General features: G+C 36.8%; 1 protein-coding gene and 1 long non-coding RNA gene across 15 annotated transcripts in view; one reads left to right on the top strand and one right to left on the bottom strand.

Annotated features, from left to right (window-relative positions):
• GTF2I (general transcription factor IIi) overlaps positions 1 to 13,938 on the top strand; it is a 91,338-nt gene that overhangs the window by 18,471 nt on the left and 58,929 nt on the right. For 12 of the 14 annotated variants that reach the window (XM_017735306.1, XM_017735311.1, XM_017735298.1 and 9 more), the window contains exons 4-10: positions 2,047 to 2,181; positions 2,545 to 2,728; positions 2,910 to 2,938; positions 3,958 to 4,006; positions 4,715 to 4,758; positions 5,987 to 6,064; positions 12,579 to 12,638. In XM_017735306.1, the coding sequence (XP_017590795.1) occupies positions 2,047 to 2,181; positions 2,545 to 2,728; positions 2,910 to 2,938; positions 3,958 to 4,006; positions 4,715 to 4,758; positions 5,987 to 6,064; positions 12,579 to 12,638 (579 nt within the window). The remainder of the gene's footprint in view (positions 1 to 2,046; positions 2,182 to 2,544; positions 2,729 to 2,909; positions 2,939 to 3,957; positions 4,007 to 4,714; positions 4,759 to 5,986; positions 6,065 to 12,578; positions 12,639 to 13,938) is intronic. The other 2 variants (XM_017735301.1, XM_017735303.1) reach the window with 1 other exon arrangement.
• Positions 12,834 to 13,938, bottom strand: part of LOC108446976 — a 7,362-nt gene continuing 6,257 nt past the window's right edge. The window contains exon 2 of the long non-coding RNA XR_001862320.1: positions 12,834 to 13,425. This is a non-coding gene — a long non-coding RNA (uncharacterized LOC108446976). The remainder of the gene's footprint in view (positions 13,426 to 13,938) is intronic.

The raw sequence follows: 13,938 nt of genomic DNA, 5'->3' as shown, positions 1-13,938 counted from the left end.
CCTGCTGAATGCAGAAGAGCAGTGAGACTAATTCTGCAGGATGCTCACAACTGAGCAGAATGCTATTCTTTCACCATATAACCATTTGTTCCTCTTCGTGAGCCATTTACCATGTAAATACAGCCCCCTCATCCCTCTTCCACAGCAGATCTTGTTGCATATGTCCTAGGCATCCCCTCCCAAATATAGCCTGAATCCTGCTTGGGGCTCCAGTAATTGTGGCAAGGGCCTCCAAGGATTCGTATGTCCATTGGTAGTGCCAGGAGGGGTGAATGCCTGCTAGTTTGATCAACTGTGCAGGGCTGTTACAAATCTTGCTGTGTTTGAAACTTGATCTTGTTTGTGAGTCTTGATTAAAATCAGCCAACGAATGTGGGAGAGATTAGGGAGGCAGATGCATAATGTGATCTTAAGAAAATGCTTAAAGATCATGTAATAAAAAAACCCAGTAAGGGTTTGTCTTCTATATAAGAAAAAAAAATCCTTTATCTTTCTGTCTACTTTTCATTTTCATATGAAGTGGGCAGTGTTGTCATCTTAATTTTGGTTTGTTTATTATTTTAGAAAGTGTGGGTACAGTTTCTGAAGCTGCTGGCAATAAAAGCATTTTCAGTGAATCAGTTTCTTACATGGGAAAAAATCCCACTCAAAAAGCTACATTAGATGTAGCTGTAAATGGAAGCTGATGTCTCCGATGTCTCTTATCCCAACTCCATGGGCATATCTTAAAAGCTGTCATTGATTAAGCACCTGTGTTGCAGGTATATAACAGTATCCCAGTTTTGCATTATTTTTCGTGTTCTGGTAGGCTCTGTCATAACTGCAGAGAAAGCAAAAGTTTCAGGCCTGAAGAGCTGGCAAGCTAAATGTCGCATTGGAGGTGGGTTCCCAGGGCAAGAAGCAGATGTGTCATCTGTAGAGGAAGGACAAGGTTCTCTTTGAAGTGAAGATACGAGTTTTTAAGACGATAAATGTGGTTTTACTAAAAGCATTGCTGCTTCAGCTCATTTCACAGCCCATTTGTAATCAGTTGTTCAAACTGATGTTTGTTTTCTTGTGTCAGTGTAGAATTCTGGTGCCAGCAGTCCTGGTGATGCACATCGCAGTGTTTCAGGCTTACTGCTGTGCTGGCTCGTGGTGAAGTCATGACACAGCTTCAGCACTGATCATGCTCTTGCACAAAGGAACACAGATCTCCCTTGCCTTTCCTTCCAGGTAGGCAAGCATATCTCTGTTGTTTGCCTCTGGTTTTGCTGAGTGATTCTCAGTAAATCTTAGCAAGAATTGAATGATGAGAAAGGAGGACTACCACCTGAAACCGTCTCTTCTGTTTGCTTTTTAATACTGGAAGTGTTCTTACTCCCTCAGTCCTTTTGCAGTTAATTTTGCTCAGAGACTAGAACAAGATGTAGGGCTGAAATCTTCTCTATTTTGCGTGATGATGGCTTGTTTGCAACTCCTCTTATTCAGCAGTAAGAGGTGTGTACTTTTAATGTCCTTTGAAAGAGACATGAACTGTTGTGGCAAAAGTCAGATCCCTTCTGTAAAATATTCTGCGAAGCACATACAGAATAAATAAACCAGGACATGACAGAACTGCTGCATAAGACGTCATGCACAGCATTAGAGAGCTATGGGACCCTTCACACTGGTGTTTTACCGTTCTCCTGGTGACTCTGTTGGTCCTTCTTTTCTTGGCAGTTTAGTATTTTGTTTTTACTGTATTATCCTCTCCTGAGATTAGTAGTTTTCTACCTCTTCATGCCCAAAAAAGCCTCCTTGGATGTGTCTCTTAACTTGTCATTCATATTCTTCAGGGGGTGATATTTGCAAAGATTGTAGGGAGGATATAATAATTCTGGTGTAAATTTATATTTGCTCATTGCTTATGTACATAGATATGTGCATTTACTTCTAAGATAAGTAAATTCTTAAAATTTTCCGGCAGGATTCCTTTTTGAGAATCTCTAGTCTAAAGTGGAGGGACTAGGCACTTCTAATAACTTACTATTTTATGTCTGTCTTATTTTTATAAATAACTGCCAGGTGTTCCAGAAGAGGACAGGGCTGCAGAACTGCAGAAAACGAAGACTACACCCCCTGTAAACAGACAGACTGTGGATACTGTGGAGCTGGAGGCTCTTAGGAAGTCCGTGGAGGACTTTTTCTGCTTTTGCTATGGTGGGTGCTTTAAATTCTTCTGAAGAGCTGTTCTAGATTTCTAAATTTTTATTCCAGTTTGGAGGAAAAAACTCCATGATCTTAGCCTTCTAACTACACTGCTATTTTTAGAAACTTTGAGTAGCTGTTTCTTAAAAATACACACATAGTGGTTAGTTTTCTATTTGATGTTTTGTGGGATGTGATTTGAGATTATTGCACAGTGCCTATTAGTGCCAGCACTACTTAGTTTCCTGAGAAGATTTGCATCCGCACTTGCTTTTGCTCCAGTCCTAGCCAAAGTTACAAAGTTTGATGAGGGGCTCATCCTTTTGCTAACTTCAGCAGTCTTGATGTCAAAACAACCTCCTCTTTTTTTTCTAGGTAAAGCTTTAGGAAAGTCAACGGTGGTACCTGTGCCATACGAAGAGATTCAGAGGGACCATTCTGCTGTGATAGTGCAGGGCCTGCCCGAAGGACTCGCATTAAAACATCCATCAAATTATGATATTTCTACCCTGAAATGGATTTTGGACAATAAGTCAGAGATCTCATTTAGTATCAACAGGTTATTTGCTCTCTTTCTTGTCCAACTTGGTTTTGTACTTAAGTAAAATCAAATTTAATTTTTAATTAAATACATTGCAGACTGTTTCTCTTAACCAGGAATTCTCTCTGTAATGTACACTACAAAGTAATTAACAATGTCTTTGCTAAAACTGAGTTTTTCTTTCCATATTTAAACACAGGTCTTTCCTAGAACCGAAGAAACACATAGGTAGGTTAATGTTTATTCAGACTAAACAGAAAAAGATTGGAATTTGAGTTTAGATAGCAATATACATAGAACATTTGGTCATGTCAATAAAGTGGCAAACTACGCAGAAATTTCTAGACTGTGAGTTGCGTTACTTATGGAGCTATAATGCTTTCCTTTATGCGTTCTGCCAGGAACAACTCGTTAGAGATGACATTCATTCTGTTTATTCTTTGTATTGATTAAGTTCATTCTATTTCATTCTTCATCCTTATACTGAATTTAAATTTAATGTGAACTGTATAGTATCCTAGGAGATGGAGAAGTGAACTTATGAAGGACTGCATTCAGTTTTTAGAAAATGCCAAGACTTTCCAGTGCTTGTGTTCCACTACCCAGCTGATTTTGGCATTTATATCTCATTTTAAAAAGTAATTTACTCTTCTGAAGTGGCTAGGTGTTGTAGTTCCTATGAAAGCCTCTATATATTAAAAATTCTGAGCTAGAGTGAATTTTGTAGAACTCTACAAAGATTCACTTCTAGCTTAGGAGAAGTCCCTTCTCCTGTTCCTTTCACGGTATCATGGTGCTTTACTTGCTAAATGCTTAAGTGTGAGGATTTGTTTTATGAAAATGATGAAGCAATCTCTGTAGGAATGTTGTCAAAAAGGAAATGTTTAATTTCTTAGGTGAAAGAGCTAGAAGTTGATGCTTTATTAGTAAAATTAGAGATGTGTTGCCTGTGCTCAGGTAGAGGACTAGAGATGGAAAATTACGGAGATTCTGGTAATAATACAGTTCTATCAAAAATACAAGGTAGGTTTTCAGTGTGCTAAGTGACATTCTAAAAATGCAAGCTGTTTGTGTCTAGGTACAGTTTAATGGGATCTTTCTCTCATTATCTGTGAATAAGGAAAATATGTGCATATACTTGTAAAATGTGAACAGGCTTTTGCTTTGTGAAATCAATGTTACATTTTCAATTTGTGTTTGAAGTAAATAGAGTACAGGAAATTCAAATATTGTCTTTTGACTTTCAGGAGCTGATATGACAGATCCTTCACATTCAATTATACCTGCATGTGGAAGGTGAATTTAAAATAATATAGAATTAAATTTTTTTTTAATCAACTATCTATTTTCATGTTGTTATCTTTGTCTTAATGTGCTTTTTCTGCCCAGCTGACCTTTGAATAACTTTTGCTTTCTTGGCATTATAAAAAGCACAAAGCTCAATCTTCTATTTGTTTTGATCATTATTTGTGAGGAAACTGTTACAATTTAAACAAATGGCAAAGTTTCTCCTTGGTTTAATTAACCCAATGAGTTATCTTAGTTCACAGTCTGTTAGTCAAGGCTAAGTTTGCCATGCTTTATGGTACAGCAGTGAGGGAGAACAGGGGAGGGGAATGTTGCTTCCTTCCCCCTCCTCAATTTGAAAAAAATGATTTTTTTAAATTAGTAAATGAAGATACTATATCTGTAATACATCAAAAATTTGTTAATGTGAAAACAGGGATCAGTTTTCTGTGCTTCTGTGTTTGCTTCTCATTAAACGCTAAACATGACTTGAATATTGTGTGTAGCTCAAAAAAATGTAGGAATAGGAGATTGCTGGCAATTCCCTTGTGATAAATCAGATAAGCCAATATGCAGGGTTTTTTATTTTTGTGTTCTTGTTAGAAAAAATTCTGGGAGATTGATTTTGTTGACAAGCTATAAAGCTTGAAGAACTTCCCAGAAATCTAAGGTTTGTTTTTAGTAATGTCATTCTGTTTGATTTGTTTATTTTTATAGTTGTCCTCCTGTTAAAGTGAAAGTGGAACCAAGCAAGGATTCTGGTACGTTCAAAAATTTGCCTTAATTTGCAGCAAAAAGAAAAAAAAGGCCAGGTTCTGTTCAGAAGACTGAACTTAAGCAAAGACAGAAAGCTCCAAAAAAAAAGAAAAGTAGCAAAAAGACATCCTTTGAGATGGAAATGAAATGATGGTGAGATGGAAAAACTTTTCTTTCTTTGAAACTGTCAATTTTCAGTTGAGTTTTTATCAACTATTAAACCCTAGCCAAATGCTTCCATTTCAAGAGGGAGGAAATTTTTCATACATTGTAGACTAAATTTATCTTTATGTAATTTAGAGAAGAAGAAATTCCTCTGGTTTATTGGCTTTTTTTGTTCTTATTCAAGATGTCTTTGTCCCTAATGGGAAGCAAAAACTTGGTTTATTTGCTAATATTCCTAAAATATTGAAAATGAAAAAATGTCCATTTTCTAGCTAAAAGAGAAATAAAAAATTCATAAATAACAAGATGTGTTATTAAAAGATTGCCAAATCATTCCTAAGTTGCTCTGCAGGTAGCAGATGATTCCCCAAGGCACTGTGCTTAATGCTTAAGTGTGTGCTGTGATGTAAAGGCAAGGATAATCCCGTTAAAGCCTGTGAGGTAGCAGGTGTGCTGGGAGATGTATCAGTGGTTTTCCCTTTTGCTGGGTTGGGCTGCAGTGCTCACTTTCCTATTAGAATTAAGTTTTTACATGTAGTCCAGCTTTTTGCTCTTGTTCTTTGTGCTTCACAACTTCAAATTTGTGGTTTAGGCACCCTCCATGGTTAATGTTCAGCTTGACATACACAAAGGGTTAAGTTGACGTTTTTGCCAAGTCAGTCCCCAGTGCAGCTTTCTAGGCATTTTAAGTAATTCTCACAGAAGAGTGACCACGAGCTTTTCTAGGACTTTCAGCACGAGTGATAAAATATATTTTTTTCCTGTGGTAGCATGCAAAGAGGAAGAAGCCCATTTTTAAAATACTATTCAGATCTGAGACAACATCTGCAGGGAAGTGTAGTTTGTAGGGAAGTATTTAGTCCTGGATCCTTCCTGGAGGTGACCAAATTGAAACGTAAGAAACCAGCAGATCACTTTGTTACCATTGTTTTAGCTCAACAAGTGTGTAATTTTCTTTTTTTTTTTAATAGAGGCCAGCAAGGATCTTGGTGGGTGCTTTTGTTTGTTTTGTTTTAAGAATCTGCTTATTACTAGTTTCCATATTTGATTCCTTTTTTGCTTCTACAGGAATTTCTTCAAAAATGTCAACATTAACAATGAAGCAGGAAACAGATGATCCTAACTACTATCAATTTAATACTTCCGGTAACGATACTAATTTTCATACGCGTTTATCTCATGGAAGGATTGGTTGCCTAAGTGTTGATCTCTCCATGCCTCTCTTTCTCTAATTTTTGGTCATCAAACATGTAATGACTTATCTCTGTTATGATACAGCATTTCCATCACTGCCTATTACTTCAGATCTGGTGAAGAATGCCAAAAGACCTAAAGAACAACTTCATCCCGAACCCATATGTGTGTGTTTGGTCTGAAGGAGAAGTTCCAGGGGTCTTTTGAACTGCATGATGTATTTTTCTGAGGGTTCAGTGTGCAGACTCTGTAACTCCAATGACTTAGTTAAACAGGAAATAAACCTTTATAGTGATGCTTTCTAGAGCACTGCTTGAATTTTTTTCTTTAGTTTAAAGTTTCAGTAACTTTTATACATTGTACATCACAGAATCAGCCATTCTAGGATTCTGTGATTGGAAGTGTTACCAATCACTTCTCTTGTATGGAATGACCAGTATGTGTCAAAATTGTATTGAAAGGTTTATTTATGTGGAAAAAGCATAACAATATTTATGAGGCCCATGGCTCAGCCTCTGGATGTTTTAAGTTGTCTCCCAGTTGCTTTGCCTCACCTCTATGTATCCATTTAACACATTGATCTCAGCTAGGAGTGGAAAACAGAAATTGTTATTTCTTTATATTGAAATGAACAGTAATTAAGTTGTGATTATAAATGGCAATATAAAATAACTAAAACCTTAGATTTATTATTTCAACCTATGTGTATTTGTCATTAGGTTAATTGAGTAATACAAAGAAATGTGGGCAAGCTGCCACACATCTCTCAATGATAGTTACATGTTCAACAGTGAAGTGCAAAACAGCACATCCCTTTATTTTGTAATATTATATGTTATTGAGATAACATTTTTGTGTGTGTTCAGACATGAAGATTCTTGAGACTGTTTTCTAATGTGCTTTAGTAACTAACTGTGGGATTGTGGAATCAATATTTTCACCCTAGCATATCTCAAGTAACATATGAGCATCATTCAGGGAGATCTCAATCATAGTATAGCAAAGTGTCACCCCTTGACTGTGGAACTGGAAAGGTGTTAGGATTATCTGCTCTTGATATGTGAACATTACCTAGCCTTGGAGGATGAGGTACATTTACAGGCATGAGTTAATGTAGTAAAAGTAGATACTGATGTGAAAACAACCTAATCATTGTTCCTTCCAAAGCCAAGTCTTTTCATCCTTTTGCTTCTCATCCCCGTTGTGGTTTTCCATTTCATGCATAAAAATGGTGTTGGAATTTGGCCAATAGCCCATGGTGTAACTCAATGCCATCTGAAGAGAGTCTGCACTGAAATCGCTTCTTTACAAAATAGTATCCATTGCACTGTGATGTGTGTGTCTGAGCTGAAAAATCCAAGTTACACAATATGCTTCCAGAGTGAAGTCTAAGCACATTTGACAGGGGGGATTTCTGTTGTCTTTGACCCAACTCTAAATTTAAATCTTCTGATTGATGAAGAGCAATATATATATCTTTCTGATAAGGTGGTGCTTGACTAATAATCCCCCCTCTCCACCTGCAGTGTAGTTCTCCGAAATGGCATTTAAAACAAGACAAAACTGTGTATATTGGTGGAAGTGATGGGGTGCTGTGAACTAAAAGAGATGTTTTTTCTTTCATGTCAAGTCATGCTGACTTGACAAGTAAAGCAGTTTCCCCTTAATTCTTCAAGTAGCTACTCTGATTCAAGCCAAAGGTTGTCCAAACTGTAGAGAGCTATAAATTCTGGAGGCACATAGGTGTTTGTGTTTGGGTGGTGGTGCTGTACAAGAAGTGAAGCATAGAAAAGTGCAGTTATTCTGCACAGAGGTGTTCCTGAGGAGTGACGTAGTCTCCCCCAGCATTGCCTTTGGAGACATGCTACAAAATAAAGAAAATGGATAAGGTAATAAATTTTGCTAAAAATAACCTACAGCAAAAGCCAGGCTTATCTATTTCTAAGAAGAAACGATTGTTAGAGAACAGCAATCTGCTTAGGGCTTCCTGGAGAAAATGATTTACTGATAAAATTTCATGGTTATGTTTTTTCTCTAAGTGCTTCTTCTCAAAGATCTGTAATGCTGGTCAAAGTGCTGTGTGCCTGGGTGGCACACTAACTCTTCCTATTAATCAAAGAGGGAAAATTACAGCTGTAGGTGGATGTTCTTTTCATCTTGGTAGTAGGTTGCACCATTTGGATGTTGCCATGAGTTAATACTGAATTACTAAATTTAGAACTGTTTTAGCAGTACACAGTAAGATGACTGAGAAATAGGGACTTCAGCCATTTAAAACTTCATGTTTTAACAGAATATAAGGGACAATTTTCTGTCAGTGGGCACTAGCACTATGGCAGTGGGTGTTTTTTTCCAGTGTCCAGGACAAATATTAAGGTTACTGCATTATTAAACTTGGTGGAGACCAAAGACAACCTCTCCTGAAAGAAGGGTCCAGATTTTGATGATTGACTAAATGAGGAAAAGGAGTGACTAGTGATCATCAGGACTAAGTGAAACAGCCTGGAGCATTTCAGCTATCTTAGTTAATATTCCTGCGTGTGCCCTATCTGTAAGTACCAGTTATTATGGCTCTTATGAAAAAAAACCCCAACAACTTAAAATACTCTTTCTTGGTTTAATGGTTCAAATAGAATTTAGTATTTTTACTAGAAACGAACAAATTAAATAATCATCTCTTCGGAGTCAGATACATTTTTAGATTTGAGAATACCCCATTTGTCCTATATAAAAATAAACCTTTGGAGCTCAAAAGTGCAGCACTGCTGAGTAAGTGCTGAGTGCTCTGTGCTTTATTAGCACAGGGTAAAGCAGGGCTTTTTGGAGGCATATCCCATACAGAACTTAATTATTTGCTGACTAAGGACCAAAATCTTTGTAAAAGTGGCACGTTATCCTGTAAATTTTGTGGATGTAGGTCTTCACTACCGCTGATGCCTTGAAGTTAAAACAAAGGAAAATGGAAGCAGAAGGAAAAGGCTGTAAACAGTCTGTCCTGTGAATTGGCTGGTTGTGTTTATAAAACACTTAGAAGTGAGTAAAAACTGCCTAGCAGCTTTTCTCTTTAAAACGCCATGTAATTTAACAGTGCTGTCAGTTTTGGATATTTTGACAATGTTAGTGAGGCAGTTAGACTATAGGACATTCATCCAAACCCAAATGAGATTGAAAATCTCTTCCTCTAGAAAGAAAAAGCCCAAAATGGGAATGTAAACTTTGCGTTTATTCTCACTCTGAAGCCTTAAAAGTAATGAATGTCTTTTAGTATGTCTCTAGCAAGAAAATATTTCTCCTTTGAAGATCTCTCAGAATACTAGAATTAATGTCCATTTTAATAGCTGTGAAGCTAGGCTGGCATGTAAGGCTGAGTATGCAGATACTATCTTAAACCAAGAAATTCCAGAAAATATCTTGATCACAATGTTGTGCTTCCTGAAAGGAATCACATCTAGGTCACATTGCTACTACATGGGTAGCCAAGAAAAAGCCCAGAAAAGTGAGCATTGCAGGCGATGCTTATCCATGAGATAATAAATCCATTCCTTCTGCCAAGTGGCACAGGTTTGGCTCTGTAGTGTTAGTAGGACATTAGGACATAATCCATTAGAAACTGAGGCTGAGAGGTTTAGAATCAGTGTAAGTAAATGCTGTGTGGGTGGGTAGACAGAAAGGATAGTTGTGACTGTGGAGGGAATGACATCTACTCTTGTTTTTAGTGGAATTGTTAGAATGTGAAATATCACCTATTTGTGACAGGCATTTCAGGAGTTTAAATTTATGCCAACAGGCATCTCTTACAGAGGTTCCTCCAGCCCAAGCATGATCTGTAATGTATTTATCTGCTCATAAAAGACCAAGTTTTGGTCTGAGAGTTCCCAAGTGTCTGTGCTGTGTAGCAGAGCTGGCTGTTAGCTGAAGACCATACCTCTGCTTTCTTTGGTGCTTTCTCTGGTTCAAGGTGAAACTGCTTAGCTTTGTCTACAGATCTGAAGTTCAGATTCCGAGACATAACCATACTGAAAGATGTTCTAAGGTGTCCTGTGGTTTTAGTAATTAAATCCCCCATGTCTGTGTCCATCCTTCCTCCTACATCCTACCTTTTGCAGTAGAATTTAGTTCTTCTTTCCTGGGTTTTCTTATTTTTCTACTTCGTGATTTTTCTCGTATCTTTATTTCTGGATGGAACTACTTTTGATCTGGTTACCACTGTACTTGATTTTTGCTTTCCTTGGTTATGTCATGTCTGTGTATTTCTGCCTGTTGTGGGCATGAATGCAGTAAAGTGGAAATGTATCTGTTTTTGTTATTATCTCTTGGTGGTAGAACTCTTTCAAATTTAATTTTCTAGTCTTTACTAAATTAAGACAGTAGAATATATTGTTTGACACTTCTTAATTTCTGAAACAATTTTTTCAAACTGCTTTTTTCTCTGTCCAAGCTTCACATATGAAAAAAGGTTAAAGTTTCATGAAATAAACTGTGTTGGTCACTTTTTAAAGAAATCTAATGGTTTTACTACATGTACTGTAGTTTTTATCAATATTAAAGATTAAAGGACTGAATTGTCTGTGCTTAATCCTAAGGGCTGTAAGTCTACTTAGTTTCTTTTCGACTAGAGAAATATTTCTTCAAGTTTGATTGTGTGAAAGACTACTATTTTTCCCTTTTTTATTTCTGTCACAGTATGTATTTGGCACAAAGATAATGCAATAGAGAATACTGCAGAATATGTAGGTGAAACAATCCTGTCAGGATTTCTGAATTAAAGAATAGATGCAAAACTATGTGCATATTTTGGGATATTTGGTTATAGTTGATTGGATACTCCTGTGTGTCAGTGCCTTATGAATTATAATAATTGCATGTTCACAGGAGTTCTTAGGAAATGACAAACCTGACTGGTGCATCTGCTGAATATGCTGATTTAAATAAAAGCAAATTTAGTCCATGGAGACATTTTCAGCACACCCACTCACCCCTGACAGTTGCAGATCACACTATTGGTATAAGAATTCTTTCTGGTGAGGCCTGGAGGTCCACCAGTGTCTCTGGCTCTGCCTTGCTCCTTTTCCTCCCTGTTTTTTCCTGTCTTTGGACTGTGGTCTCGACTGTGTCAACATCAGTCTTTGTGGAGCTGTGTTTTGAACAAAATCAGGGAGCTCCTCTGAAGTAAACAGATAAATATTTTAAAAAAAACAACAGGGAAGCACCTTCCACCTGCAAGGAAAAGTGGCAGGAGCAGATCTAAGCAGCACTTGCTGAAAGAAATGTGTGTCAAGCAAAGAACCGTGCATAGGTTCCTCACTTGAAATGCTGTTCTTTTTAAAATTCCTTGAAAATCTGAATAATCAAATTAGGCAGAACTGTTCAAGTTAGCATTATTGTAACCACCTAATTATCATTATTTTCTTTAATACTTAAATATTCACTTATTTGATACTGTGTATGTACTTTTACTTGATTAAAATACTTAAAAAGTCTGATTGTGACAGTAATATTTTCTGTGTTTTCTTGTTTACTGTGCAGATGAAATAGAGTTTAGAGTATTTCATTGCCTTATTAGTTAACAGTAGTTTTTCTGTAGTGAAACTGTTAGTACTCTTGATACACTTATGAACATACCTCTAAACAACTAGAATTTCTGATCAGCTATATGATCTTCTGCAGATTGCTTTTGCAAATGAACACAGAAATTATTGGATTTGCACAGAACAATTAGTCCAAATCTGTCAGTTCCAGTTACTCCTGTTTGCCACACCTAGGCTAGTTTTCCATACCTGTGCTATTTCTGTGGCATAGAATGGCCTCTTGCTCAGTCTGGTGTCAGTTGTGCTATAAGCAGCTCACCCTTCCAGCATAGCTGCAGGAGAGCCAGAGCGTTAAGCAGTAGGATTTTAGGAGTGTTAATTTAATCTGTTAAGTGTAGTTTCTGTGCTGCTTTCTGCACCAGTCTTTTTTAACCAGTCTGTTGTAGTCTTCAAAAAAAACCTGTTGTAATGAAAAGCAATTAATCCCTGTGAATTTATGTATTTAGTGTAGGTAGAAATTTTGAAGTCAAAGAATACTCCTTAGGAATATAAATTTTAACAAACAGGAACAAGATCTAGCTGATTAAAATGCCATTGAAGAATGGCAGAAGCATAGACATTTAATTTTTAAAAATCAGTTTATTGAAACTAAAAAACAGTTGAAAGCCTGCTGCTCAGCATTCGTCTCTTGACTGTTCAGTAGTCAAAGAAATGCACAATGCTGCCACTAGCCCCATTTTTATTATGTTGAACCAAGTAAGTAAGGATTTATAAATATTTAATATTTAACACAGTCTTTCCAAAGTTCAACATTATAGAAAGTATGAAGTGAGCACATAATATATGAAATTAAGAGTTATTTGGCAAATTCCTTTATGGACTGGAAATACATGTTTGTTGTGAGACACCCTTAAAAAACTGTTCTCTCTCTTCTCAAGCAGGCCCTTCCAGAACATCAGAGATAGATGAAAAAATTGCTCCTGGGAAAAGTTACACAGGTAGATCTTTTGCTTTCCTCACATCTGTTTTGGAAATTGAATGTGTGAGTTTTGCTTTTCACAGCTTTGCTACTTGATTTGCCATAAAACTGAGGGTATTGGAACTTAAACATGAATAGAAATGAAAATTTCGGTTGCTTTTATTTCCAGCTGTCCAAGTAGAGAGACATGTAGACAGGAACTTAATTTCTTCCCTTTTTTTAAACTTAAAGAGGAGTATCAGGTTGATCACTCTAAAGCACTAGTGATTTGTGTGAATTGGTATGTTGCTCAAGAAGTTCAGTCTGTTTCATAATGGCTTGTAAAGTTGAATAAAACACTGCTTTATAAATTGTGAGTGCAACTTAATTTCTTTCAGTTCAGTGTGTGGTGAATGAGCACATAAACAAAAAAATTAATGGAAAGTCTCTGATAGTGGAAGCATTTCCTTACTGAAACTCCATAATAGCTGAAATACATTTACGAAAAAATTGTGCAGTTTTAAAAAAGTTTTTACTGTTTGCATTAAAAATACTAGTTTGCCCACTAGCAAAGATTAGAAAACACTAACCTGCTTTAAGCCCATGAATTTTGTCATTAGATCAGAATGTTCCTGCTACCATGAATTTCTAAAACGTGAAAACAGCCTTCTGAATGTTGTTCGTGTGAACAAAATAATTCTGGAATTTCTCCAGTGAAAATACTTTAAATAGTCAGTCTTAAAAGTTCCTTTTGTATTATTACTGTGGTATTTTTATATTTGTAAAGGAAGCCATCAGCATGGTATCACAGTCAGGCATACAGAGACCTGAAAGAAGATCCTCTTCAAAATGCACAAGCGCAGCTTTACTGTGCCAGAGTAGCTAAAATATGTTCCTTCACACACTGCTGCCTAATCTTGGTATAGTTTCTGATACAATTAGCTTCACTTTCTCAGACTGTACTGCAGTTAAGTATAAATTGCTCTTTCTCCCACCAAGTGTTGATGAGCTAATCCTGTTTGTGTTGTTGGTGCACACTGCCCCAACAAAAGCATGGTGATCATGAATTTCCCTCCCATGTTTCACTGTTGGCCTTGCAGCCTGTGATGGAAAGCATTCTAGCGGAGCAACCATGAGTCTGTAGAGATGGTAAAGCAAATACATAACCTGTGGGGATCAGAGCCTTTGTTTATATTTTCAGTAATCCAGGGTAACAGAGGGGAAAATACTTATGATTGTATTAACCCTACAAAGCCAAGACTCTGGAACTTCCTTCTGTCATAGCACCAACTCTGCACTGCTGCACGCGCAGTTTAGCAAGTGTAATCCTCCCCTCCTTG

Source organism: Corvus brachyrhynchos, unplaced genomic scaffold (genome assembly GCF_000691975.1).
Source record: "Corvus brachyrhynchos isolate BGI_N302 unplaced genomic scaffold, ASM69197v1 scaffold15, whole genome shotgun sequence".
Classification (NCBI taxonomy): Eukaryota; Metazoa; Chordata; class Aves; order Passeriformes; family Corvidae; genus Corvus; species Corvus brachyrhynchos.
The sequence above is the reverse complement of the archived record's forward strand: the minus strand, read 5'-3'. Positions and strand labels throughout refer to the sequence as shown.